The sequence below is a fragment of the Varanus komodoensis genome, unplaced genomic scaffold, assembly GCF_004798865.1.
Source record: "Varanus komodoensis strain SLA01 unplaced genomic scaffold, ASM479886v1 scaffold46_1, whole genome shotgun sequence".
Lineage (NCBI taxonomy): Eukaryota > Metazoa > Chordata > Lepidosauria > Squamata > Varanidae > Varanus > Varanus komodoensis.
This window is the reverse complement of record NW_025336043.1, coordinates 1,575,323-1,600,564: the sequence shown is the minus strand read 5'-3', so window position 1 is coordinate 1,600,564 and position 25,242 is coordinate 1,575,323. Positions and strand designations below refer to the sequence as shown.

General features: G+C 48.5%; 1 protein-coding gene across 4 annotated transcripts in view; it reads left to right on the top strand.

The window, feature by feature from the left end:
• The first annotated feature begins 755 nt into the window (after positions 1-755).
• Positions 756-25,242, top strand: part of MAP2K5 (mitogen-activated protein kinase kinase 5) — a 115,648-nt gene continuing 91,161 nt past the window's right edge. For all 4 annotated transcript variants that reach the window (XM_044444799.1, XM_044444800.1, XM_044444801.1 and 1 more), the window contains exons 1-7: positions 756-840; positions 3,792-3,859; positions 8,183-8,252; positions 11,647-11,687; positions 12,510-12,577; positions 16,094-16,142; positions 21,249-21,313. In XM_044444799.1, coding sequence (XP_044300734.1) covers positions 3,839-3,859; positions 8,183-8,252; positions 11,647-11,687; positions 12,510-12,577; positions 16,094-16,142; positions 21,249-21,313 — 314 coding nt within the window. In that variant the 5' untranslated portion in view covers positions 756-840; positions 3,792-3,838. The remainder of the gene's footprint in view (positions 841-3,791; positions 3,860-8,182; positions 8,253-11,646; positions 11,688-12,509; positions 12,578-16,093; positions 16,143-21,248; positions 21,314-25,242) is intronic.

The window sequence follows — 25,242 nt, the reverse complement described above, 5'->3', positions numbered from 1 at the left end:
TATATACCACTCCATTGGTATAGGCTCTGGGCAGTGTGCAAGAGATTAATTAACATTTCAACTAAAAACAAGCATACTAAATAAAGCTAATCTGGGAAGGCCTCTGGGAAGAGATACATCTTTAATTCCCACTTAAACACGGGACATCTGACGTCTCTGCCCCAGCAGTTTCTGTGTTGCGCAGGATTCCTTTTTATAGTCCTCAAGCGCATTTTCAGAACCTTTGTGCAGCATGTTGGAAGTGCGTGTGGGCAGAGCCGGCCTCCAGGGCTGCATGGGGGAAGGTGCGGCTGCCAGTTAAGGGAGGAGGGATTTAATTTTTCCTACTTCGTTCGCTATATAAAGCTTACTTGTTAAACAGTCCAGAGTTAACCCAGCAACAAACCTTGGGCAATTGTTGGGTTAACTCTGGTTTTTTAACTCCTAAACAACCCAGAGCTCTGTGCTCAGGCATCACCCTGATCCAGTGATGGGCCTCTTGATGGAGAGTGAAAGTAAGGCGCGTGCTTGCTTGCTGTTGGCTACCCAGGAATTGTTGGTCCGCCTTTGTGGAAAAACCTGTTATGGTGGGAATCACACCAGATTTGCAGCTATCTCCCTGATAGCTACAGCACTGCCGATCAATAAAAAAGCTAATCTGAATCCTACAAAGTGGCAGTTTTAAATCCCATGCAAGGTTTGCGGTGTTTTTCCAGCCCAAGAGGAATCTGTTGCTATATGAACCAAAGCTGGACATCACGCTGCAAAACGTCTCCAGCTAGAAATGCAACTCCATCTCTTCTCTTTTGCAGGACGTGATCAGTCAGGTTCTGCCAGATGCAACAACCACTGCCTTTGAATGTGAGTCTCATTTTGGGGGGGGGGGGGCGATTGGGCCTCACTTTATTCATTTAAAAAAATGACATCTGCGTATAGTCATATTGTGTATGTTCAGATATGCTACAGTTAAATATTTATACATGAATGCATGTTTAATGATGCTCCCAAGCTAATGATATTTTATTATTTAATCACATCTTGAGAGCGTGTATTTCTACAATACCACTTTCATTACCAGCATGACCTTACCGTGCTCTTCGTATGTGTGGCAATTGTATCGCTCAAATTAAATGAAAAGTATAAAGTACCTGGAGTCTTTGTAGGCTGAGATTTTAATTTTCAGATTTATTATTATTATTAAAAGCAGAAATCAGTAGCTAGCATTTAGAAGAGTCGGTTCTACAAACACTGAAAGTTAGACTTGTTGCCGAAATGTCATATTCTCCAGATTCAGGTGGTCTCTGCCCTGAATGTCCTTTTGGTAGAATAGCCGCTGTGGTGAGCTTACCATGAAGTGCTGGTGTAGCTCACGAGCTGTGGGAATGTGCTCCAAGCGGGGTGTTTTGGGTTCGGGCCTCAGCTTAGCTGTGGCCACAGAGAGGAGCCTTAAGGAAGCGGCTATCCTTCTGTTGCTTCAGGGAGAAATGGTCTCAGGGACTTAGTCAAAAATGCTAAAAATGAAAATGCAAAACTCAAAATCCCAGTTTCCGCAGGCAGGTTCAGGACATTCAGGCGGGAATGCCATTTCCCTTCCCCAGGTTTTCTGCTCCTTTTCCTAAGCGATCACGTTTTTGTGTGCTTCACGCCTCTCTCCAGCAGCTCTCTCCTGTGGAGGGTAATACCTGGACTGGCCCGACTGACGGGCATGTTGTAGAGCCTGTGCTGAGTTAGTACATGTGATGTGCTGTGAACGTTGAGGGAAAGCCCCGTCTTGGTGTTCTGCCGTCGCTGGAGAAGCGTTTCCAGAGCGCGGACCAGGCTTTGAGGGTCTGGGGTTGGTCATGCTGGGGTCGTTGTTGGTGCGACCCCACCTGCTTCCTGCCCCCCGTCCCTTCTGGCCTTCCTGTGTGCTACTTTCGCCTTCAGTGAACCCTGCGTCCCACAAGCCGCCCTGCAGCCGGAGAGGTGCTCCTCTCCCAAGTGGAATCGGCCTGAAAAATGCAGGATTCATTGCTGCTGCTTAGCGTCTGCCGTGGCGCTTGCCAGCGCTTGTCTTTAGCCTGTCATTTTCCGTCAGCACGGCACGGTTTCCCTGCCATTTAAGTGGCATCAGAAATATGTTAGCGTGCATCGACGGCGCTTTGTTTCTGGGTTCCCCCCTCCATGCTGCAAGCTCGAGATTTACTAGTTTACACATCTTCACGGCTACTTGATGGCTTTCTTGGAGTCAGTTAATGGCTCTCCACAGCAGAATCCACTCATATTTGCTTACTTATCATCATCTCCGGTGAGTCTTCTCAGGCTGCCGGTACCTGGGGCTGTTTCTCCCCCACATCGGACCTTGATGGGCCTTCCACTGCTGTATGCCATGCTGCTACCAATAAAACGACTAACGACATATGGCTCGTTATGGTCCTTTTATCCCAAACCATTTTGCGCGCGCATGACACACTACGTCTTTCGCAAAGATTGCTCCGGAATATTTGGCTGCCATCTGCCGCGTTCTATTTGGTGTCTTGTGAGGATGTGACATTAGCAAAATCCAGGCTTCATTTTAGTTCTACTTTTACTTCCCTAATGGACTGTATGATCATGTTTGTGCTCTAGGCAAACAGAAGGCTTGGTAGACCCCTTCTAAACCTCTGCATTGCACAGAATAATTCGGAGGGCGTTTCCGTCTTTTCAGCGCAGTGGTAAAGAACCTTCCTGCTTAATCTGAGAAATACAGGCTCTGGAGTGTGTGTGTGGGGGGGTCCCCCCATCAAATACAAATTATGCTAATTTGTTTTAGACAGTCACGGCTTCTTTTAATACCCATCAACCGTCTGTCTTGTACATAAATGTTTGTGATATAAGAACAGGAAAGGCACTCCACTTCACCTGAGAATCCCAAAGTTTAGTGTCGCTTTTAGAGCTAATCTGTGGTAATGAGGTGCTTTCTAAGTTGCTTCTCAAATCCTGGCCCTTCTCGACAAAGCATTCCTCCAAGGTGTCTACATTAAAGGCTCTTTCCCATCCTGTTTTCTTTTTTTATTAGCTTTTTCGTTTTAGAGGCCGTGTGTGTGGAGAATTTCCATTGCATGGCTATTCTAATGACTTGTGTTGAAGACAGAAAAATATACATATGTTCGTATATTAAGTGGATGGTCTTGTGCCCCGTTTTCATAATGTGGGATTGTGTCACCGAGGCACAACCCGAGAACGAGGCTCAGGGAGGGGTCCCGTGTGCTCCCAGGCACCCCTCACAACAGCACCGTTCCTGTTGCAGCACCATCCGTGTGCGAAGGCTTCGCCAGGCCAGGCCAGGCCAGGCCCTCCAGGGGCAGGACGAGGGCAGCCGAGGAGAGCAGTTGTCTCTGCTGTTGTGTCTGGGAGCCTCTGAAGGAGGAATGGCCACCGCTTTCTGAAGCAGCCTTCTTGCTCCAGGACGCGTCAAGACTTCGCAGTGTCACAGCTTTTGCAGACCACACGGCTGCGTTATAACTCGAAAATTATATCGCCACTTAATTCGACCTGGAGAAAGTGAAATCATTCTTGAATTATTCGTTGTCCATAGTTGTAGCTCCTCAGCAGAGCTTCCGCAGGCATCACGTTCCTGCAGCTTGCTCTGCCTCGCATCCTCTTTCTTTCTCGCACGTCCTCGTCTGATGGGCTACTGTTTTTTCACACAGGCTCCTCTGAAATCGCTTTGGTTAGGAATACATCCTTTCATCCTTACTCTGTTTGGTTTTAAATTTCTCTGGGTCTGGTAAATGTGTGCTCTTCTTCTAATCGAGGCATCTAAACACAACGGGATTTATTTATTTTTGCAGATGAAGATGAAGATGGCGATCGGATTACTGTCCGAAGTGATGAAGAAATGAAGGCTATGCTGTCCTATGTATGTATATCTCATCCCTGCTTGGGTGGCCTGTAACCCATCATCCACCAACACAAGAGACTTTGAACTGGAGGCACATTTGTAGGATCGCGTGTCACTACTGAAATGTGGCCCGGCCTAACTCTCTGGAGATTTGTGATCCGCTTTATTAATTCCTCCCTTTTCTGAGAGTACCAAACGGTTAAAAGGCTGATGCTGGAATGTCTCTTTCTTTAATGCAGTATCGGTTGGAAGTGCTGGTGTTTGGCTCTCACGTGGAAATTTGAAGTGCTCTATTCTTTTTGGAAAAAAAGTACATTTACAGATTATACGATGAACATTAAGAGTGATGCATCCTAATGACTTTTGCAACAGATACAGTGCAAGCTAAATGGACTATCAATTTCTTCTATTTTTTATGCAGTACTTAAAGTAACGGCTCATTAAAAATGAACCCCTTGGCTCTAAATTTAAAAACAACCCTCCCCCCAAAATCTGCTTTCATCTAGAGACTTTTTCACCCCTTCTCTTGGAAGAGCTGCATTTTAGCTGCGGGCTTAAAATGCAGAGAAGATGTAAAGATGCGCTGCCTGTTAATAACTCTAAAAATATGAAAACAAGGCTACTTGCTGAATTGCAGTGACTTATGTATATCTTTATAAATGACTGTCCTTTGTGTTTTATAAATGAGTGTAAGTTTAGTCATTAGCATTTATTTTCAATTAAAACAGAGGAAAATGATATTATTCAGTGATCTTCCACATCTTTTATTTTAAAGACAGTAACGATTGACAGTTCTTTTTCAAAGCAAGCCTGAGTTTTGTATTCTGTCATCCCAGCAATTCCTTATGCACAGGGAGTTCTCAGCACTCACCCAGAACTTCCATTGGTGTGGTGGATTTCCAGGAATGTCAATGAAGAGGGATCAATGGGGAATACATTTCCGCCATCCCTGCCACTGAAGTAAATGGACACACTTATGCATGCAGAAGCTCTGCAGATGTGGTCCTAAAAGTGTTTTGAAGATAGTTCTTCCAGAGGTCAGGTCTGTGTCCAGGCCTCCTCCTGCACAGAGGGTGGCCCTTTGACCTCTGCAGGAGGGCATTGGTGGCAGACGGTGGCATATTTAACATTGGAAGCTAAACTTCTCGCCTTCAGCACAGGAGATCAGTTCACAGGGACAGAGCAGGGACAGGTCTGTGTGAGTCCAACGGCTGGAGGATAACGTGCTTTGGCAGCCCCCATCCTTCAGCTGTGGGCTTACATAATCTGGTGTCCTGGACCCTGCACGTGCCCACCTGAGCTAGGTGCCCACTTGTGACTGCAGTTTTTGGCATTCGTAGACTCTGATTCTCCAAGGCAGTTCAACCTTCTCTGATGCGGAAAGGGGTTCTCCTGGCAAAGGTCAGCCAGCCAGGCAGCCGCAGGGCATTTCCGGCACATTTTCTAGAGATGGACCTGGTGCTACTGGACATAGAATCCTAGAAGAGTAGAGCTGGAAGGGGCCCTGAAGGCCATCAAGTCCACCCCCTGCCGGTGCAGGACACCCCGTTACACCTTCCCGCTCAGAGGGCTGCCCAGTTTCGCCTTGAATGTCTCCACGCAGCTGGCTCCACTGTCATGTTGCTCTGACAGTGAGGAAGCTTTTCCTGATGTCCAGCCTGAATCTGGGTTGTTGAAGCTTGAATTGATTATAAGTTCTGCACTCTGGCATCAGCCAGGAGAGATCTTGACCATCCTCTTTGTGAGAGCTTTTGAGGGACTTAAAGAGGGATATCAGCCCCCCCACACCCCAGTCTTCTCAGGAAATAGACATCTAGTCTTCCTGGGTCTTTCTGGTCATGATGGAGTTGAGAGGCCGGTTCTTTTTCTGAGAGTCCTCAAATGCTTGGTGTGCTGGTCTTTCTGCAGCAGGTATCCTGAACTGCATCAGGCTGGACATGCAGTTTGAGAAGTTGCAGCCTGCAGGTGTAACTGCAGCTGTGTTCTTGAGGGCTTTCAGAGTAGGATGGGATATTTCCAAGACTGTTCCAAGAAAGCTTCTAGATGTTAACATCTAAGTGGAAAATAAATGGCCTAATACAAGTGAGCTTTGGAGAAGGCTCTGTGATCAGAAGAAAATGCAGACTTTCACCTAACTCGCATCTTCTGTCACTAAACGTTGCCACAAGCTGTTGAAAAGTGAGACCGCACTTTTCTGTGTAGACTGCAAAGCTTTCCTTTTAAAAAAATAAAAGCGCATTTTAGAAGCCAGATAGTGCGATCATTAAAATGAATGTCTTATTGTGCTATTGCTTAATTAAAAAGAGGCATTAAATGACAAGGAGCTGGACCAGCACTGTTGTCTTCTATTGGTATAAAAAGGCAGTAATTTTTCTGACAGCCACTGATTGGAAAGTTGCTTGCAGCCATCTGGAAGCAAAGGGTACATGTTTTGGATCAATAACTGGCAAATTTTCCATTAAAAAGAATACTTGAACAGGGTTCCAAATAGCCACTGGCATCTTAACTTTCCATGGCAACCTCCAGTGCTTATATGTGGAGGACAAATCATTTTTGGACAATTTTTCCAGACTACTTGTTAACAGTTATTGCTGTCCCAAAAGGGTGACAGCTGACATGATTGATATTTCATTTACTTGTCATCTCTGTCTGAGTGATGGAGATGGCCACATTGCTTTTTTATTTTTAAAAAACCACCGGGCTCCGTCTGCCGGCAGCTGCTCTGCTGCTCGCCCCTGTGGGCGAGTGGGGTGGAGTTGTGGAAGGATCCCATTCTGAAGCTGGAGTTAAGCCTTGGAGCATGTTCGGGAGAGCAGGCCTTGGCGCCAGCACCCTTCTACTCTGCTCCTCCAGGGCCCAGGTACAGGGGCTCAAACCTTTCCTTGGCTCAGGTGAGCCAGCAGCTTCCTGTCTTAGTTCCATTACAACTAGAAAGCGCTTTGTTGGACCAGCCCCAAGGCCTGGCTGTCTCCAGTTCCTCTTTCCAACATTGGTCAGCCAGATGCCTCTGGAAATCTTCAGTCGGCCAGTGGGCAGGAATTTAGGCACCATCCCCGCTTGTCCTCTCCTCCTCGTGCTTGGAGGAGGTTCCATCCCTGGTAGGGATGTCCATGCATCCATTTAACGGCTTCAAAACAGCAGCTGTGGCCACCTCTTGCCCTGTTCCTCCAGGGGAGCAAAATAAGGTGCCGCAGACCTGTTGTGTGAGCTTGCAGTGAATGCAGCTCTGTGTGGAAACTGGTGCTCCGTGTGGGATGCCGAAATGGTCTGTAGCAGTGTAAGCAGTGGCAGGCAGGGTCAGCAGGAATTATCCTGGTGTGTATCCTCCTGAGAAGAGCGCCGAGAGGCTTTTTTGGCTAAGGGCGGAATAGAAATTAAATAAATCAACAAGAGGAAAACCGGTCCAGGTGGGCCGTGCCCACCGAGTCCATGGAAATGGGGCTGACTGCACCCCACCCACCCGTGGCTCTCCCTCGGACTGCCTAGCGACGCTGGCCACCATGAGGGGCTGGCCCGCATGGACACCCCCAGCCATGTCACCAGCTAGATGTTCTCGAGAAGTGTGAGTGTTGGATTTGGGCCAGGCTGTGCCAGAACAGGCAGCCTTGCAAAACCACCCGGCATGCGCTTGTTAGGCTGAGAGGCCCGAAGTGCGGCAAGGATGTAGGTGGACGGGGGTCCTTCCGCATCCCAAACCCTTCCCTCGTCTCTCCTCCTGGAGGGGTCCAGGCAGGGCGCTGGCACCCTTCCCACTGCCGACAACCAGCAGGCCAACAACACCAACAGCGGCAGATCCGTCTGGCCTTCCTCTCCCCCCGTTCAGGGCATAGCGAGCCCCCCTTGCCCGATAACCCCAGCCGTGGCTTCTGCGAACAGCGTGCTGTCGCTCTGGCCGAGAACTGCCTGGCAGGTGAGCGAACGGGCCGCCTGCCTCCCGCTTCTGCTCCGTTTCTCTTTCGCTCTGCGAAGCGGTTTCCTTTCCGGGCTGCTTGCCTGAGACTGCTCTGAGTCAGGGCAGAAAGAAGCACAGACAAGCGAGGGGTCAGCTGCCGCTCAGGGTTCAAGCCCCGCAGCCAGGCATGCTTTCAGCCATTTTGTGTTTGTGGTTTGCTTAAGATGCGTGGTTTGTCTGCAGGCCGAATCACGGCACGGGGCACGCAGACCGCAGCCTGGCGTAGCCTTGCGTGCAAGCCGTGCCCGTCTCCTGCAGCTGCTGGAAGAGTCGGCGTCAGCACTGCCACCGACAGGGTGCCGCGGCATGTGTGAATTCAGAAGGCTTGCGAACGCGGTAGCCCGTCTGTGTACAACACCACGTGTGACCTCTCTCTCATCTTTTTGCAGTACTGCACCACGGTGATGGAGCAGCAAGTCCACGGGCAGCTCACAGTGCCTCTGCAGATCTATCCCAGAGGTAATGCTTCCATAATTTCTAAGCCTCCGATGACATTTGAGAAGAGAGCATCAGTAGTTATATTTTCTGGAAGTTCAGAAGCGCAAGATGTCACATGCATGTTGTAATGTTGGTCCGAGGAATCCATTTTTTTTTGAGAAGTGGCAATTCCTACAGAGCAAATTAAGCTGATGAGACTGAGTTGCGTTGTGGAACTAGAATGCGCTTAAGAACGGGTGTGGGGCATGCCAGCCCAAAGCAAAAGCGCGTTAGTGAATCCGGGCCTGCGCAGCTCTCAGCCACCAAGCAAACCCCCTTGGCTCACCTTGCTGCTCCCTTCCTGGCAGTGGGAACTCTGACGAGGCCCTGAATTAAGGGGTCCTTTTCAGCTCCCGTATACGGACGTGCTATATAATTTTGGCCATTACTTAAGCATTCCCCGTTTCCCCTCTCTGAAAGTGTGGTTAATTGCTGAAAGTGAGCTGGTTTTGAATTCTCCAAGTAAATCTCCTTGCAATCCATTAATTGGAATAAATAAAAATTAAAACATTCCTCAGTTAAGTGATGCTTTACAAATAATCATAACACATGCTTCCTGGTTAAAACTCTGTAGACTTTTCATTACTTAGGACTCCCTAAAGTTTGAATTGGGCAATTAACCAACAAGATCTCTAACAAATGCTAATGAGTCCGAGGGCACCGGCAGCAGAATCTTGTGCTCGGAAGAGAACGCAGGCTTCGAGCAGGGATGTACAACCTTCTTGAAGTCGAGGCCTTGCTTTGGCACCTCCGACTTGCACGCCCCTCCCTCTGCTCTTCCCCAGTGTCCCAGTTCCTTTCCTTAATGCCACGGAAAAAAGCACCGTGGTTCAGAGGACATGGAAGGTGAGCTGAGGGATGCGCATGAGCATCTTTTGCAGGATGCCCTGGTGGCCACACCCCGTGGTCCGGCCCTGAGCTTGTCCGTGCTCCTGCCTCTCCTGGCTCCCCACTGCCTCTCTGGATGTGGAGGCTGCCTCTGCTGGGATCAAGGGAGGAATGGGAGAGCCAGAGGACAGAGCCAAGGGCCGAACGTGGCGCTTGGGCCGCTCCCTCTGCTTCAGAGCGCCAAGGACATTCCTTTTCATTCTAGGCTCGAGGAGCATGGATTGCCTGCAGGTCCTGCTGTGGGATTGCCAAGCCTTTTTCAGTAATGCCCAAATACGGCTGGAAAAAGATCGGCTTGTGTTTAATGTCGCTCTGAGACTTGGCTCCCGTTTTGGGAAAGCACCTTTCAGAGTGACTCTTCTCAGCCTGCAAAGGGGAGCAAAATAGTGTAGAAGCAAGCACAGAATCGGTTAATGCAGCCCATTGGACTGACAATGTTTTGTTTGGTTTTTTTAGTTAAGGCATTTTTTAATCTTTAAGGGTTGCACCCTCACAAAACGATCTACATTCAATCGGAAAGGCAAGAAACCGAGACCAGAATTGCCGCATTAGCAAACTACAGGATACCATTGAGAAGCTGCCCTCAGATGCACACGCTAATTATAATATCAGATTAAATGCTGTAATGAAGAGGAAGATCTTCGGGTCCCAGCTGACCACCTGTATGGAAGGGGAAGGCAAGAGGAAATGAGTTCCACAGTTTTGGAACCACTGCCAAGAATGCCTCGTGTCTTCTGCTTGCTAACCCAACTGCTCTTAGCCGCAGAGACGAGTCCCCGAGGTAGTTCTTAAAGTATTGGCAGAACTGAGCAGATGCGGGCGGTTGCTCAGATAACCTGCTTTCAAGCCAGTTTGCTTTTATGTAATCCAGTGAAGGACAGAGTCAAGCCAATCGAGCAAGTTCCTGTTTCCTTACAATAATGCAGCTTAAGTGTAACAGGAAGGCAGGGGCTGCTGGGGAGGCACCTGAGGGAGAGAGATTCTTGTGATCACCTGCTAGTTTGTTCCCAGCTTTACCTAGTGCTTTGGCTTCTTAAGGAAGAAGCAGTCCAGAGTTTTTGCCCATGGTTTGTTCCTGGGTTGTTCCATAAACCAAAAAACAAGGCGGGTACGCACACAGACATGGCCCAGCATTCGTTGCTCCGTTGTCATGCCATGAGAATTTTATCCCTTGCCGCCCAGGGTGCCTCCTCTTGCAATCCCTCCATTTTTCATTTCCCTGGTTCTGGTATTTAAATAATTACTGGCTTACGGCTTAAGTATAAACCTGGCTGAGTTTTGGTGCCAGCGTATTCCTGCACAGAAAAGGAATACCACAGCTGCTATCATTTTCATTGGACATCTTTCCCATCTTCCACATAGACCCATCTTCTGCATTCAAACAAGCAATCCAGTATTCTTATTTAAGAATATAATAGTAATGTTTAATGTAGTTTAAATTACATGAGCCTACTCTAGCTGCTGTGTTTAATAACTATCATCTGTGTCCCTTTGACTAATAAATCGCTTTGTTTCCTGCTGTCAAAACCAGGAGTGAAATACATGTATTTCAGAGGAAGGGGGAGACGGGGGCAGACGACAACCAAATTCATCCTTTCCCAGACAATCAATCAAAATTGACAGGCCCTTTACCATACAATTTGTAGGGCACTGTAGTTCTAAAATGGGAACTGTCTGAAACATCTAGCTCAGAGCCTTGCAGCTTTAACATTTGGCAAAAGTACATGCGTTGCTTGGAGTGGAAGAGGGCAAGGCAACACGGAATTCAAGGGGGTTAAAGGAAGTCGTTTTTCCTGTACTGCAGTAGTTCTTCTTTAAACTTAAATTTAATAAGAGCCTGTCAGATCATCTCCATTTATAATGTCCTTGGTCTTTGGGACCCTCAGATGCTTGAGTTTTGTTCCTAGCTTTTTATTTTCCATAAAAAGCAAACCATTGGTTGGTGGGGTGTGTGGCATGTAGATATTTATTTATTTATTTGTTTATTTGTTTGTTTGTATTATTTCTATAAAGCTAAATAGGAAGGAAAAATCCTTAGAGTGATTTCCATAAAAATAGTAAAATCGCCATTTAAAAACAAATCACATTTTAGTGATTATTTTAGATCTGCTAGTGCCTTTCCTCTGCATTGAGTTTGGCCACCTCTCCCAAATACAGTATATTCTGAAAAAGGTCCAGCTTAACGGTGTGAAAAAAAGCAGTGGAAACAGAGGAGTTATTAGAAGCTGCAAGACTGGATGTTGCTTAGCAGTCCTCTTGATTCTGTTACCTTAGAGTACATGTCAGAAAGCATCTTACAGGGCTGTTTTAAGTGCACTAATGTACATTTAGAAACTCTGCTTTATAATTCTTGCTTTGGGTTTTGAGAGCCACTTCACAGCTATTTCTCTCTGCTAGTTTTTGTATCGCCTTCATTAAAAAAAATCATTTTGAACAAATTTGTAAATGGCCCTGATGTGTTCTACAATTTAGTCAATTACTGTTTCAGCCTGCAAACCTCCTGGGAAACGGAACATACATGGCCTGAAGGTAAGAATTTCAATAATTGTTTCAGTAAACTTAGATGGATTTGCAATGCTGTGTTCCACTTATTGAAATGTCAAATAAAACTGCACATTCTGTGCCTTGACAAGCAGATTTTTTTAAAAAAAAGCGGAGTGGAGGAAAGATTCCTTCCATGCGGTGTTGTCTGCCCTCTTTGAATACTTTCTGCTGGTGTGTTTCCAAACGGAATTGATTCGTTTCTTGCTTTTGTCGTACAGTTCTTAAATGCATAAAACCGAAGAGGTTTTCCTGTGCATACCCCATCCAAAGGTGAAAGCTGTGTAGGAGCTGCGCTCTGGAAGGGTCCTAAGGATCTATGACCAAGAGAGGCGATAACATTGCTTTGATTAAATTACTCTGGAACAGTCCCCATCTTGTGTCAAGTGCGTGTTTAACTTCCATTTTGCTGAGCCACGTCTGTGTGTTTCCTTACTTTGAATGACAAATTGCGCACGAGGGGCAGAGTTTGCCACAGCCTAGACAAATGTAATTGATATATTATTGCAAAAAGATTGCAGGGAGGGGAACGAAAGAGAGATGTATTTAATAGGAACAGAACAAAATCCTTATTGCGTGTCTGGATTTGATTGCATTACTTAACCAAGCATTTCAAACGTGGAGTGAATAAAAGGGCAGGATTCCTCAATAACGCAATGTGGTAACCTACATAGAGACTGGATTTCTACCACGGGCAACTAACTAATTAACCTTCCCAGCGAAATAGGAAATTCATGGCAAATTACAGGTTAATTAGAACCATGTCCTCTGAATAGAAACAACTGATAAAGATTCCGTTCCTGCCCGCAGGTAAACACACGAGCCGGTTCTGCTAACAACAGTGGTGCAGCCGTCCCAGACTCCCTTCCAGCCAATAGGTAAGAATCGAGGGGAAGCGTGGAGGCGTCCTTTATTAAAGCAAAGCTGCCGAAGTGGTTTCTGCGTCGTAATTAACAGAAGCACAACGGGGAAACGCTGGATAACTTTGGGGGACCAGTTTCCAGCAGGATTTTTGTGGCTCGTGGAAAGCAGGGTTGGTCTCTGAACACACTGCCCACTGAGGGCCTTTGGACAGTCTGCTGTTACCAGGATTCCTCTGCGAAGCTGCCCCAGTTCAGAACAGCGACTGCAGGGTTTACCTTCCTGATAAAATGGCTCCTTTTTACGCACCGAGCAGAAGGGGGTTCTGCATAAATGGGACCTGCTGGGCAGTCCACGTGAGCCGCGGTGGGCAAGGGCCCAGGATGAGGCTTCCCAGTCCTTGCCTAGCTCTGGATTCGCTGGGTTGTTCTGAGCAAGTCGCCGTTTTTTAGCCTCTCAGTAGACGCTGTAAAATGGGAATATTAGTGGCAGCCCGGCAAAGGTTGCAGGTCAAACAGGATGACGAGAGTACAATGCAGTGCAGTAAGTTCCCTAACGGTTCCCTTTCCCCTTTCTGAAATATGTGAGGCGGACAATGCCATCCTGCTGTGATCTGTTCTAATTAAAATAAGTGGCAGCAAAAGTTCTCGTTCTTGTCAGTCACTGGAGAGCTAAGGAGAAGAGGGGGAAAGATGGGGGGTCGCCTGAACCAGCTGGAGGCAGGAGCAAGAATTGTGGCCGGGGGATTCTACTAACAGGTGGGAGAAGACATGGAGACATGGGCGCGGTTTCAGGACGTGTGGACAGCTTGGCTGCTGCAGGCCGAAGGGAAGGGAGCAGTCCAAGATGGGCAAACCTGCAAGATTACATGCGTGCGAGTTAGCACGTCCCCAGGGAGACGGAGTGGGGAGCTAAACAGTTACGAGTTCTGCTTCTAGTTCAGGGCATCTGTCTTGCTGGCAGTTCTCAGGAGAGAGAGCGAGAGAGAGAATGAGAATCAGACCATTTATTTTGCCCCACAATTCTGCCAGGCGTGAGAGTGAGCCAAGGAGGGAGGGCCAGAACAGTGGGCTTCCTTCAGTGTCAAGGCGGGCAACTTGTGGCCCCCGTCCAATTTCAGTCTCGTTTTGCGAGCCCTCGGCATGCCGTCCGTGCCGTGTCCTTCCTGGAGGGGCCTTCCTCCGAAACAAGCAGCACTACAGAGCCGCCCGTGCCAGGGGGGCGTCCTGGGGCCCTGGGTCCTCGGCAGAGTCCGCCCCCGTCTGGCCGCCGTGCGGGTGGAAGAGTGCTCTGCCTCTGAGTGGGGCCTCCAAGGGACCGCTCAGCCTCGGGTGGAGCTCTGCCTGCCCGGGCCTTCTGTTTTAGCCTGCCTCTTGAGCCTTTGTGGCCCAGCCTTTCCTTGTGAGCGGCGCTCTGTGCCACTGACCCTTGGACTCCCGCTTGACTCTGCTTTCCGACTTCGGCGTTTATCTGACTGCTGAATTATCCTTTCATCTTGGCTTGTGCCTCGACCGCTCCTGCCGTAAGCTGACCCCTTACCGGACGGAAACCTTGGTGCTTGACCATTTGCTCTTCCGGCTGCCTTTCTTTCCGGATCGCCCCACCACGTGCTGTCCAAATCAGCCATGGCCACTCAAACTCTGGCTAGGACAGTTTGTCCTGCGGTGGCAGATGGATGGTGGGAAGGAGCAGAAAGAGAGACAGAGAAAAGGGGGGGGGGGGGGAGAAAGGGAAAGAGGCGAGCCACTTGCTCTGGGCTCTTGCCCTGCCCACCCTCAGTGTGTCCCCCCAGCAGATTAGCTGCAAGGGAACGTGCCCGCCACAGGAAAGAGGTCGTCCTGCCTTGCTTTAATGCAGCCTTCCCCGACCTGGTGGCCCTCAGAGGCGTTCGGACTGCGCTTCCCAGAATTCCCATCTGGCAGGGCCATTGACCAGGAATTCTGGGTGCTGCAGTCCAAACATATCTGCAAGGCACAGGGTTGGGGAAGGATGCTTTAACGCAAAGGTGTTTTCAAAGCTGTGATGAGGAATGATGGGTGTCAAGGAAAAGACACTGGTGGGAAATTGGGGTGAGTTACCAAGGTCTGGGGCTGGGAACCCCACACGCATGAGGAATTGGAGACAGGAGACAGAACGAAAGGTTTGGGAGTAATTTTTCTGTGACCTGTTATGCTCGGGAAGTGCTGGGAGATGGATACCTTTGTCCATAAGCAAGCCAAACGAACCGGGAAAGATTTTTGTATAGTTGTGATTGCTCTCCAAGTATCTTATGATCCCATCTAGCCTAGTCCAGGAGAAACAAGTCTGCGTTGCGTTTCTTTAGAGCTGGACTGGCCTGGAGTTTAAAAGCACAACTACTGCTTAGCAAAAAGGGAAGGATCCTTACTAAACTATTAGGAATATAACTTAGGTGATCAAACACCTGATCCCTCCTAGTCAAACTTTACAGCTTTCCCTCCGCCCCCAGTTCTGCGGTTGTTTGTTTTCCCTGCATACTTTGAGTGGGTTCTGAAAGCGCCCTATAAGCGAATCCTTGAGTCGAGGCTGACATCCAATGGGGCAGTTAATTGACTTTTGCATGAGGAATGACTGTTTTGAAGTCCTTGGCAATCTTCCCCCGTTTCATGTTCACAAGAGTGTGGCTGCAAGCGATGACAAGATCAGCAGACATTTCATTTGGCAGAGTATACTTTCTTTAAAGTAGTACGGCAAACAGGAGGCTTATTAAAGAACAAAGGTACCACATACATGTGTTTTATTTTCAATCATGATCAGTGGTGAAGACAGTTGTGCTTGTCAAAACTATATCTTTCCCTTTTTCTTTTCTTCCTTCAAGTTTCAGGCGTGTCTTGCTTCTGGCTTCTGTTTTTCTGTGGTTCTTGGCTAGCGTGATAGTTATTTAACATCTGGGGGCACCGTCCGGCGGGAAGTTCTGTTGTGCAAGCCCTACTAAGTCGGACAGGGTCTACGCGAAGCAACTTTTTTGTTTACAGATGTCCAACGTTCTGCTGCATTGTGGTGATTTCACATCCCAAAGCCTCAAATGGGTTTTGGTCATGTAGGGTTATCCTGCTAGCACTCTTGTGCAGCATTGGTCCTTAAATGGATTCGACATGTTCATCTCAACTGTGCCCATTTCACAGGTGCAGAAAGTGAGCCAAAGACTGCTTCGATAGAATCGGAAATTAGGCCTTGCCCCACATAGCCGCTGCATCACTTCCACTTTCCCGTTATTCTTCCCTTCCCGCCAGCCCTTCAGGGAAGTTCACATTTGGCTGGTAGATGCTGGAACAGAAGCAAATCTGGATCTGGAGAGGAGACGGAGAGAAATGGGATAAATCTGTCAGGGCAGCCTTTTCATAATTCTGTGTGCTGATTTAGGCTCTGTGTTCATGCAACTGTAGTCACAGGCAGGTGCAAGGCAGCCAGTACCATCTTTTTAGCTAGGCATGAGTTATGCTTCTGTTTGATCATTCACAGCTGCACAATCTCTAACTACAACTCTTCCCTGCTTTTCCTTTCCAATTCTTCAGTTTGAAGAAGTCCTCTGCAGAACTGAAGAAGATCCTAGCCAATGGCCAGGTAGGTACCTTGGACTGGGGCGCGGTGCAAGCAAGACGGGTTTCCGCAGGGATGCAGAAAAGCCCCCCCCCCCCCCCGTTCTCAGATAGCCTCAGAGCGGGTTGCTGCTCACTTATTAGTAATGTGTTCTTTTAATAAAGTAGCAGAGAGGTTGTGAAAGAGCTCGTCTTGTGAGGAGCCTCGGCCTTGATTGATTTGGATTGGCACACCAATTTGCTTTCCTTTTCTCAAAACGCACTAATCAGATTTAGCTCCAGATAGATTGAAATGCCTTTTGCACCCGCCGTCGTTCTGCTGCCTCAATTTAGGGGAGAAAACTTAATCAATTTTGATAAGCAAAATAGGATTTCTGGCTTGTTAGATCTTTGCATATAGGCTTAAACACGCGTGCTGCCGAGGGCTGAGTAATGAAGGTGGAAGGAGAAGGGGTGTGCAGCCACTTCCTTCGGAGCCCTTGTAGGAGGGGGGGATCATAGCTGGCTTCCTGGCCTCCCTTCCTCTGGTATCTGCAATTGAATGCGGGAGCCGCACGATTGATGGGCCAATGTACCCCTCAGGGCATGTACTTCCTGCCCAGTTTTGATTCGGACTGGCAGGGACGGCCCAACATAGCATAATGACTTTAAATATACACCACTAAACGAAAGTACCTGCAAGGCAGTGGGATTCTTCAATAGCGACATAAATAAGTTTTAATGTGTGTCATGGTGAAAGCCCTTCGACAGCCTTGGAGGCAGGGGCACCTGCCCACTGCGCTCTAGCCTGCCTATTAGACACTATTGACTGAGACGTCCGTGTCACCGCAAATAAAAGACTCTTATTGATTTTCTTAACTGCTGTTCACTTCCCTTCCATGTTGCGAAGGCTGAAATCTTAATTATCTCAGATGCGTATTCAGTGCCTTCACACAGTGACCTCTCCAAGCCTCATTGGCATTTCATGAATCAAGTAGTTGTAGTTGAGCGTGTCAAGAAGATAAAAGCCGGTCTTCCCGCTTGTCCTTCAGCGGATCACCTGTAACATTGTGCTCTTAATAGATGAGAGTGGTCCCACCGGTGTCACCCGCATTGCAGCTTTGCTTATTTGTGATCAGCGTTGTTTAAATAAAACTTAGGAATATGGATGCCGGTTCTTCTTTTTTAGGCATAGATTGTGGCTCTTCCTTTAACGTGAGATACGGAATTTCTTTTAAGCTTCTTTACAAAATCAGCAGCTTTTAACCCATGCCCAGGATTTTATTTAATCTTTCACAAATGCTTTTCTGCAGTAAGTGGACATAGAGGGTGGAGGAGACGGAGAAGGTATAATTGGGGAAACAGCATTTAGACTTCCTGTCTGAGAACAGGTGTGCGTTAAATATCCTTAATGGAGTTAAGAGGATTTTCAGCGTCTCATGGCAGAAGGTGCTCTGCGTCGGTTACTTTGGGGCCACCCTCACGCAGGAGTGTGGCGCCAGGTGGCGAATATGGAGGCCTGCCGAGCGAGCGGCATCGGGATGCCTGAGCCGCGCTGTGTTGGGCTCGCTCGGTAAATAGTGGCACGGATGGCTGCCCGGGGGGGGGGGGGGACTTTGCCTTCCCTCTGTGTTGGGTGCGCTGGCCCGCTGTCCTTCCAGGCATTCCGGTGTGTGCCTGAAGTTCTCTCCATCACTGGTCGCTTAGTGGAGCAGCGAGGTGGCAGCGCTCCTCCCCGCCGCCCCACCGGAGGAAAGCGAGGGAGCCTCCTTGCACAAGGGGGAGCGTGCGGAGTTTGGGGGTCCTCGTACCTGTGACCCGCGCAGCGTTTATGCCGCTTCAGGTACCTCCTGGTGTCAGTCAGAGCTAGACAGGGACATAGGTGTGCTGGGGCCCTGGACAACCGGGCTTCCTGTGTGCGTGTGGCGCTTTTCGTACCGTCGTGGGCTCTGCTTAATATGCAGGTGCAACACATACAAGCCCCCTTTTTTTCCTTTGGTGTAACATAAAAAAATACAGTTTGGTGGTTTCAACCACACTTTAACACAAAGGGTGCTTTTTTAAAAAAATGCATGTTTTTTTGCAACTTCTGCTTAAAAGCATTAATAAAGACAGTTTTCCCTGATAGCCTCCACTTAGGTTTAATAAGGAATTCATATTAATCATTAAAAGAAAGGGGATGTGATTCTTCAAGATAATCAAATATTGACAGGTTAGAAATAGCTTTCTCCCTAGGTTCATTGATATAGGTTATGTGATATAAATATTTATTTCTTTCCTGTCACTCAGAGAAAATGCCGCCCATTGATTCTGCATTGATGTAGTGTCAACAGTTCATAAGAAACATTTGACTGGTTCGTGTTTTCCGATTAGTCTCGGCTCCATAAAGTGGGATTTACTAAATCTCTTGAATTGTCTGCTCATACAGTGTGACTGCTTTCTGAAGCCATTAGGACTTCGATTGGAAGAGAGGAGGTATCGCTTATGGGGCCAGACTTCTCTTAGAGCCTTACGTATCAAATAAGAATTAATTGAGCATTTTTGTTTCTAATGATTTATAAGAGATGCATGCTCCTTCACGCCAAGACAGCAGATACAAGCGAGTGGGGGGGGGGGCGGGGGGGTTGATCCATAATTGCGTACCCTTTCACTTGCCATTTGTTCTGCTCCTATTAACAGCCAGTCAAGATTCCTTTGCAAAAGTTAATATTCCAGCCCTTGCTAGGAAGTTGCAGTTCCAATTTGATCATGGCCCCCAGTACCCCGAGTGCAGCAGACAAATTGCTAGCACCTCAGATGCCTCTCTGCGTGGATAAACTGGGCAAAAGAGAGCTTCAGCCCCATTCCGAGGGATCTAAGGTTCTACCCAGGCAAAGACGGGCCAGGCTATGGCGCCCGCCTCCACCCTGCCATGTGGGTCTGATTTGCAGGGCCTTGGGGACTTCTTGGAAGAAAACAAATCCTGTAGCTGAACCGTCGTTCTGCTGGCTTCAGCAAGGCCATCGGCCCATGCTGCTTCCAGAGTGACCCAAAGACGGTGGCTGGGGCAGGCGGGGATGCCTCAGGAGAGCTGGCCCAAGGCAGCTGCCTCCGTCCTGGGCTGGGGCTGGGGCTGGGGCAGTGTGGGGCTCGCATGCTGCAAGGTGCGGCGACCTTCTCAGGCAGCGGGTTCCCTGCCTTGCTAGGGAGGGTGCAGAGGAGACATTCTCGGTGGATCGTACTCCCTGTTAGGTAGTGTGAAAGCGGGACAGAGGAATTCCGTTTGGACCGCTTTGGTCAGGGCACAGGACGTGGCAGGCCAGCCCACTGCATCGTGCACCTGTTTGCCGGGTGTGGATTCCTCAGCTTGGTCCACCATCATTTCCATGCATGAGGAGCTCCTCAAGGATGCGCGGTGAAGAATGCGTCTTCTAGTCTAGGGGATGGTTGCGGGAACAATGAAGTCCTTTAAAGACAGGTGGCTTTGGTGAGGCCTTGGGCTTCGCATCACAGGACCAAGGGCTGGTTAAACCAACTGGGGTCAGAAAACTCTTTTCAAAGTCCCAGCACCATGGTACTTGTGAAACCTTGGCTGGTCCTCCCAGAATCGAAGCTCACGTAATTAAGTCTCAAACGGCTGTTCTGCAGTGGCATTCGCTTCTCCGTGTGGATATGATTGTTTGTAGTGATGCAAATCTGAAGAGTTTCCCTTCTGAACAAAGGTAGATTAAAGCAAGTGACCTGCATCATAATTTGTTGGGGAAACTTTTCCAGTGCAAGCTCTTTGGAAATTATTGGCATTCGCTCAAGGGATGTTGTGGCTTGTTCAAGAGGCAGTGAGCTTGCCCTTAGATATGTGCATGCGTGGCTCTAGCCATGGGGCAAGAAGACGTCCAGCTATGCCTTCTAAACTCCTGAGTCTAGATCGCTTACACGCATCGAATTTGCTTAGGCCCAGCCTTAGCTCAGGAACAGCATGATTTCTCTCACTAGCTGCTGTTCCTCGGCCTTAAATGCAGAGAGGTCTTCACAAACAATCCCGTAACGTAAGCCTGAATTTTGATTCATGGCTGTCTATTGTGTATTAATTAATTTCAATATATTAAGTTTCCCACAACAAACTTAGCAGGCAATTTAGGTGAAGTCCACTTTTGTGCCTTTGGGCTTTGGATGATCACAGATTGCCCGAGCTTTAGACCAGAACACTCAGAGAAGGAAAAAACATTTCCCTGGATAAATAACCATTGTGCCGTAGTCCAGCAGAGAGCATTTTAAGCTTGGCTTTTGTGGCCCTCAAGCAGATTGAAAAAACAACCTCAGCATGCAAACTCCAGTTCCTTTTCCTGAGCAGTGGGTGTATCAGGGTTTCGTCTCCCTTTACATGGCTATGTTCATGTTTTAGTCCATTTTCGAAACTACTGCTACTTCCTCCGGTGCTCAAGTGTCATGACTGGCACTTGGTCTTCCAGACACAGTGCGGAGGGCTGCCTCTGACCCCAGCCTTGGGGCTCCGTGGGTGTAACAGCGCCGACCGCGGAACGGATGTAGCTGTAAATGTGGTCAAGTGGGAAGGACGGGGGACTGGGCAGCTGGTTCTCAGCCAGCCTCCCTGCCACAGAGAGCCTGGCTCTTGCCGCCCACGCTGCGCCAGCGGCTTTCCCTGCACGCTCTGGTCAAGCCCGGAAGCCCTTCGCCAGTGCACTGGCCTGGCAACAAGTGGGCATTCTCCTCCTGGCGACCCCTCTGGCTCCCGGACTCCGTTGTGCGTGGGCAACAGCTGTGGCTGTGCCTCAGGTCAAGCGCCTGGCCAGAGGGCTTGCCAGCCCCCTCCCCAACCAGGCCTTGGTGATCCCCCTGTCCCCAAGACCCCTTTTCCCTCTCCCGGTGTGTGATCTGCTCTTCTTGAGCTATGTTATCATTCCATTTTGACACCTTTTATCAAACTTTAATGAAATGACCCAGGCAAACAAATTGTCATTAAACTTTCCATCACTTTGTCCCTTGGTATTGTCTTTTATAAATTGGACAGCAAATGTTGTATTGATCTCCTCGTTCTTGCAGCTGAACTTGAAATGACCCAGACGGCTGGTTGTTTATGGCCTAGAGTTGCTTTTCCTTGACACTTCCATCCACCGCATGACACCTCTTTTGTTTTTCTTCCTTCCTCGTGGAGATGAATGAGCAAGACATACGGTATCGAGACATCCTCGGTCACGGCAATGGAGGAACCGTTTACAAGTAAGTCACCCCCCTCCCCTGCGTCGCACTTTCCGTTCTCTATTTTTAATTTTTTCTCCAACTTTTGGGACAGAAAAGGCCACAGCTTTCCCCCTCTTCCCCGTGAACGTGTCACCAGGTGTCAGCCTCTCTTCCTCTCTGTGAGGTGCAGATTGCAGGTAACGCTCCTAGGAGAGGACTGCGTAACTGCCTTGGAAAAGCTGCCCCTATTTTCCTCCATCCCGTATGCTACCATTGGCTGGGTATCTGCGGTCATCTGAAAAACGTGATTCCTGCAGTGATGCAACTCAGGCTTCGAGGGGGTGGAGTGGGCAGAGTGGAAGAGGCGTGTGTGGCTCCACGGACGAGGTTGCCTTCTCCTTTTGCAACATTTCCGACCGGCTGAAAGTGCACATCACACCACCCCCAGTTTTATCTTCGGCCAGCCCGTACGGTTCTGCATTCGTGATGTTACTTGTCTCTCACTTGCCGTTCTTCTGTCTTGCCTCTCCGCCGCCCGTCCAGTGAAACAAAAAAAGTCCTCGCATGCACTCGAGGGGACCTGTGTGGTCCCCGTTTGCCGGAAGAAGCCACCTTCGTAAGCTCGTACTCAGTTTAATGCATTACAGATTACCATAGCTATGAGGAGGTTTGCTTAGCAGGAGGCTTTCCTCTCCTGCGCGGCCCAAAAGTTTAAGTCCCATAACACAAGTGCTCGCACTTCATAGGCTGCACTACAGTGTGAAAAATATTCCGCTGGGAATTAAGAGAACATTTCCTAAGAAAAGCCCTGGGGGGATGCTAGAGATTTCTTCAAGAAAGAACAGCTTACCGTGTACAAATCATGTTTTAGGTATATGCTTTGCTGTTCAAGAACATTTTGGAGCAGCAGTGTTTTCAGACTACGGTGCTGTGCCACCGCCTTCCCTCGTGGGTTTCCCACCAGACGTTCTGGGCCACAGCTGCTGGAGTGCCCAGCCTGTCTGCATCTGGAGGATACCCGATGACACAGGCTGGCTGGCTTGCGTCACTCCCACACCTTCGGCCAGTGGGGGTGTGGAAGCAGTGTGTCACAGAGCGATGTGGAGACTGGGACCTGTGGGTGCTCCGCTCGGAGCATCCCCTCTGCTCAAAGCCCTTCTTTGGGCTATTTCTTGCACTTGGTGCTGACCTTCCCCGGGTCAACTTGCAGCCTCATTCGCTTGCTTAGAAGAGCATTTAGGTGTGGACGTTTGTTGGATGTTTAGGTATTTTCTGGTCTTTGGTGGAAAGTGCCCCTTAAAATTGATCCGGTGTCAGACTGTCCTGTCTGTGTTGGAGCAGAAGCCGGACCGAAACTGTCACGTTTGCAAGCGTACAGGTGGCCGGATTTCGCCCTGGTTGCGGGGCTGCACCGACTCGGTCGGAAGCCATGGCTGATCCCTTTGCTGGAGAGAAAGCATCGCCGAGGCTTCTGCTGGCACGGGCTTTGTCTTCCGGCTGCTGGCTTCCCCTGCTCACTTCTGCAATGTGCCCCTCGTATTGATTTGCAGCTGAAGAACGGAAGCACACGTGCTCGTTTGCCTGTGTGTCTTCCTAAACTCTGCACCAAGTCATATCCATTATGGCAATGAAATATTACCCACATTCAGCAAACAAGACGGCACGTTTCAGGTCGCTGAACAATAGTATTCCTTTTCTGTTTCCAGGTGAACTAACTATTATTGAAATAGTTTATGGAGATTGAGATATTGATCACTTTAGTGCTAACCATGGCTTAAGGGGAGAGCAAGAACAGGGGTGGGTTTTATTCTGTTTGGAAGACACCATTTCGTTGGAGTGCCTGAATCTGTGTGTGCGTTCAGGTTTTTACTGCCTCTGCGGGTTTGATTGCTTGAAGGAAAGGGTATCTTTGCTTCATTTTTATGACAATATAATTATACTTCAGAAATGCACTTGATTACTCTCTGCAGCAAAATTGTTCCAGTGCATTGCTTAGGCCAATACTGCTATTCAAACAACTTTTCAGTCAATTTAGTTGGGTAAAAAAAAAAAATCAATACTTTCGTAGCAGTATTTCTAGGGAGAACTTGCTGAATCCAATCTTTTTTGTTCTTCTGTTGTTTAAAGAAAAGGTGGTTTATAGCACTTAGCTTCCTATTAAGTTTATTTCTCCCATTTTCTTAACTAAAGGATGGTGAGCATTGAGAACTTGACCCCCAGAATATGAGTGTTGCGAGTTCAGGTGGTTCTGGCCAAGCTGCTGAGGCAGCCAAGTTGCCCCAAGGTGCAGCTTAGCAGTAGCACTGCCTGCTTTGTCACGGTTCGTTGCCCTATCCAGGCTTCATCTGACTTGGCAATCAAACAAACCATGGTTTATTTTCTTAATAACTGGATTGCTCATTTCCATCTCTTTTTTTCTTTGCCCCCTCCATGCATCTCAAATGCTTCTCTTTAAAAACTTTTTTAATGCTCTTGCCTGGTGCTTCTGTACCCTGACAAAACAACCTATGAACAATCCATGCATCTGGATTCACACATACTGACAGCCCATGGCTGAAACAACCCAGAGTTTACAACCCAATGAAAAACAATGAGTTCTCTTTCTGGGTTGGTGGTGGTTAAAGGGCTGTAGTTTGTTAGCAGAGCCACATTTACGTATTGCAACAAGCCAGAATTCCACAACAACAATGGATGAGTGTTCTGTGTGAACCAGGACCATGCAAAGGCTTCCCAGGTTCTATCCCTCCTGGCCAAGCAGGTCCCGCAGAACTCCTCTAAGAACTGCGCCCATTCCTGTGGGACCCCAGCCGGTCTGCCACTGTGTGAACAGAATGCTGGACTGGGTGGCCATGGGCCGCCGGATCCAGCCTCAGGGCTCTTCTGATGTTTTCATCCTTTTTGGTAGAAATTGCCACAAGACTCAGGTTTTCCCTCTCCTGCTGACAGCTCCTCATGACGCCTCCAAAACGACAAGCCCGCATGTCGCGAACCGCACTTGATGTCAGTGGGGCGGCGTGCCTTCACAATTCAACTCGACCTAGCTGTGCCATAGATTCATTATGCCACCTAATTTAAACTAGGTATTGTAATTTTTTACCCCTCAAATATTTTCTAAAGGCGGGAATGATGGCACATACAGGCCCTTGTGAATATATTGGGAAATATTTATATACTGCAGCATCTAGGGTATTTACCTAAATTGCTTTTTTGAAAAATAAATCACTGGAAAGGCCAAATAGCACTGGGTTTCTCCCTGCCACATTTTTTAACTCCATTGCTGCTTACCGACACTTAAAAAAAACCTGCTGCTTCATTTTCAGTGAAATACATGAACGCTGTGATTTACAAGGCAGCAACCCCTTTCTAACATGAGTGGCTGAGCAGAACCTGTACTAAATTATTTAGAACCAAAACACCATAATAAGTATCATATAAAATTATGTCAGTGGTAAATAACGCTTCCTGTTTCTTGCATGAATCACAGCGCCCAGGTTTTTGGAAGGTAGCGTGTGACCTTAGCCCTCAGGAACTGCGGCTCAGTGGCAGAAGCCCTCTGTCGCTGGCAGAAGGGCTCCCGGTCTCAACGTTGCCATCTCCAGGTAGAGCTGGAAGGACACCTGCCGGAAGCCTGAAGCCCTGAGGAGCTGGTGCAGGCCAAAGGCAGCGATGCTGGGCCAGGGGAAGCGAGTGTCTCAGGCGGCGCCAGTGGCTGTTCGGGTCCCGGAGGGCTGCTCTGTTGCATCGGATAAAGGGAGGCCTCAGACCTCGCTTCCAGCGTTAGCCAGCCAGATTTGTCCAAGAGCCTGATCAGGCAGCCTGTTAACCTCATCTCTTTCTCATGCCTGCACACTGCTCTTGCACATGGAAGCTCTGTCAAGCTGTCGTGACAAGGAATGTCTCCTGCCCAAGCCTGTGCCTAGAGGAAGAGATCCCCTTGGCCGCTAGCTTAGGTCACTTTATTTAAAAAA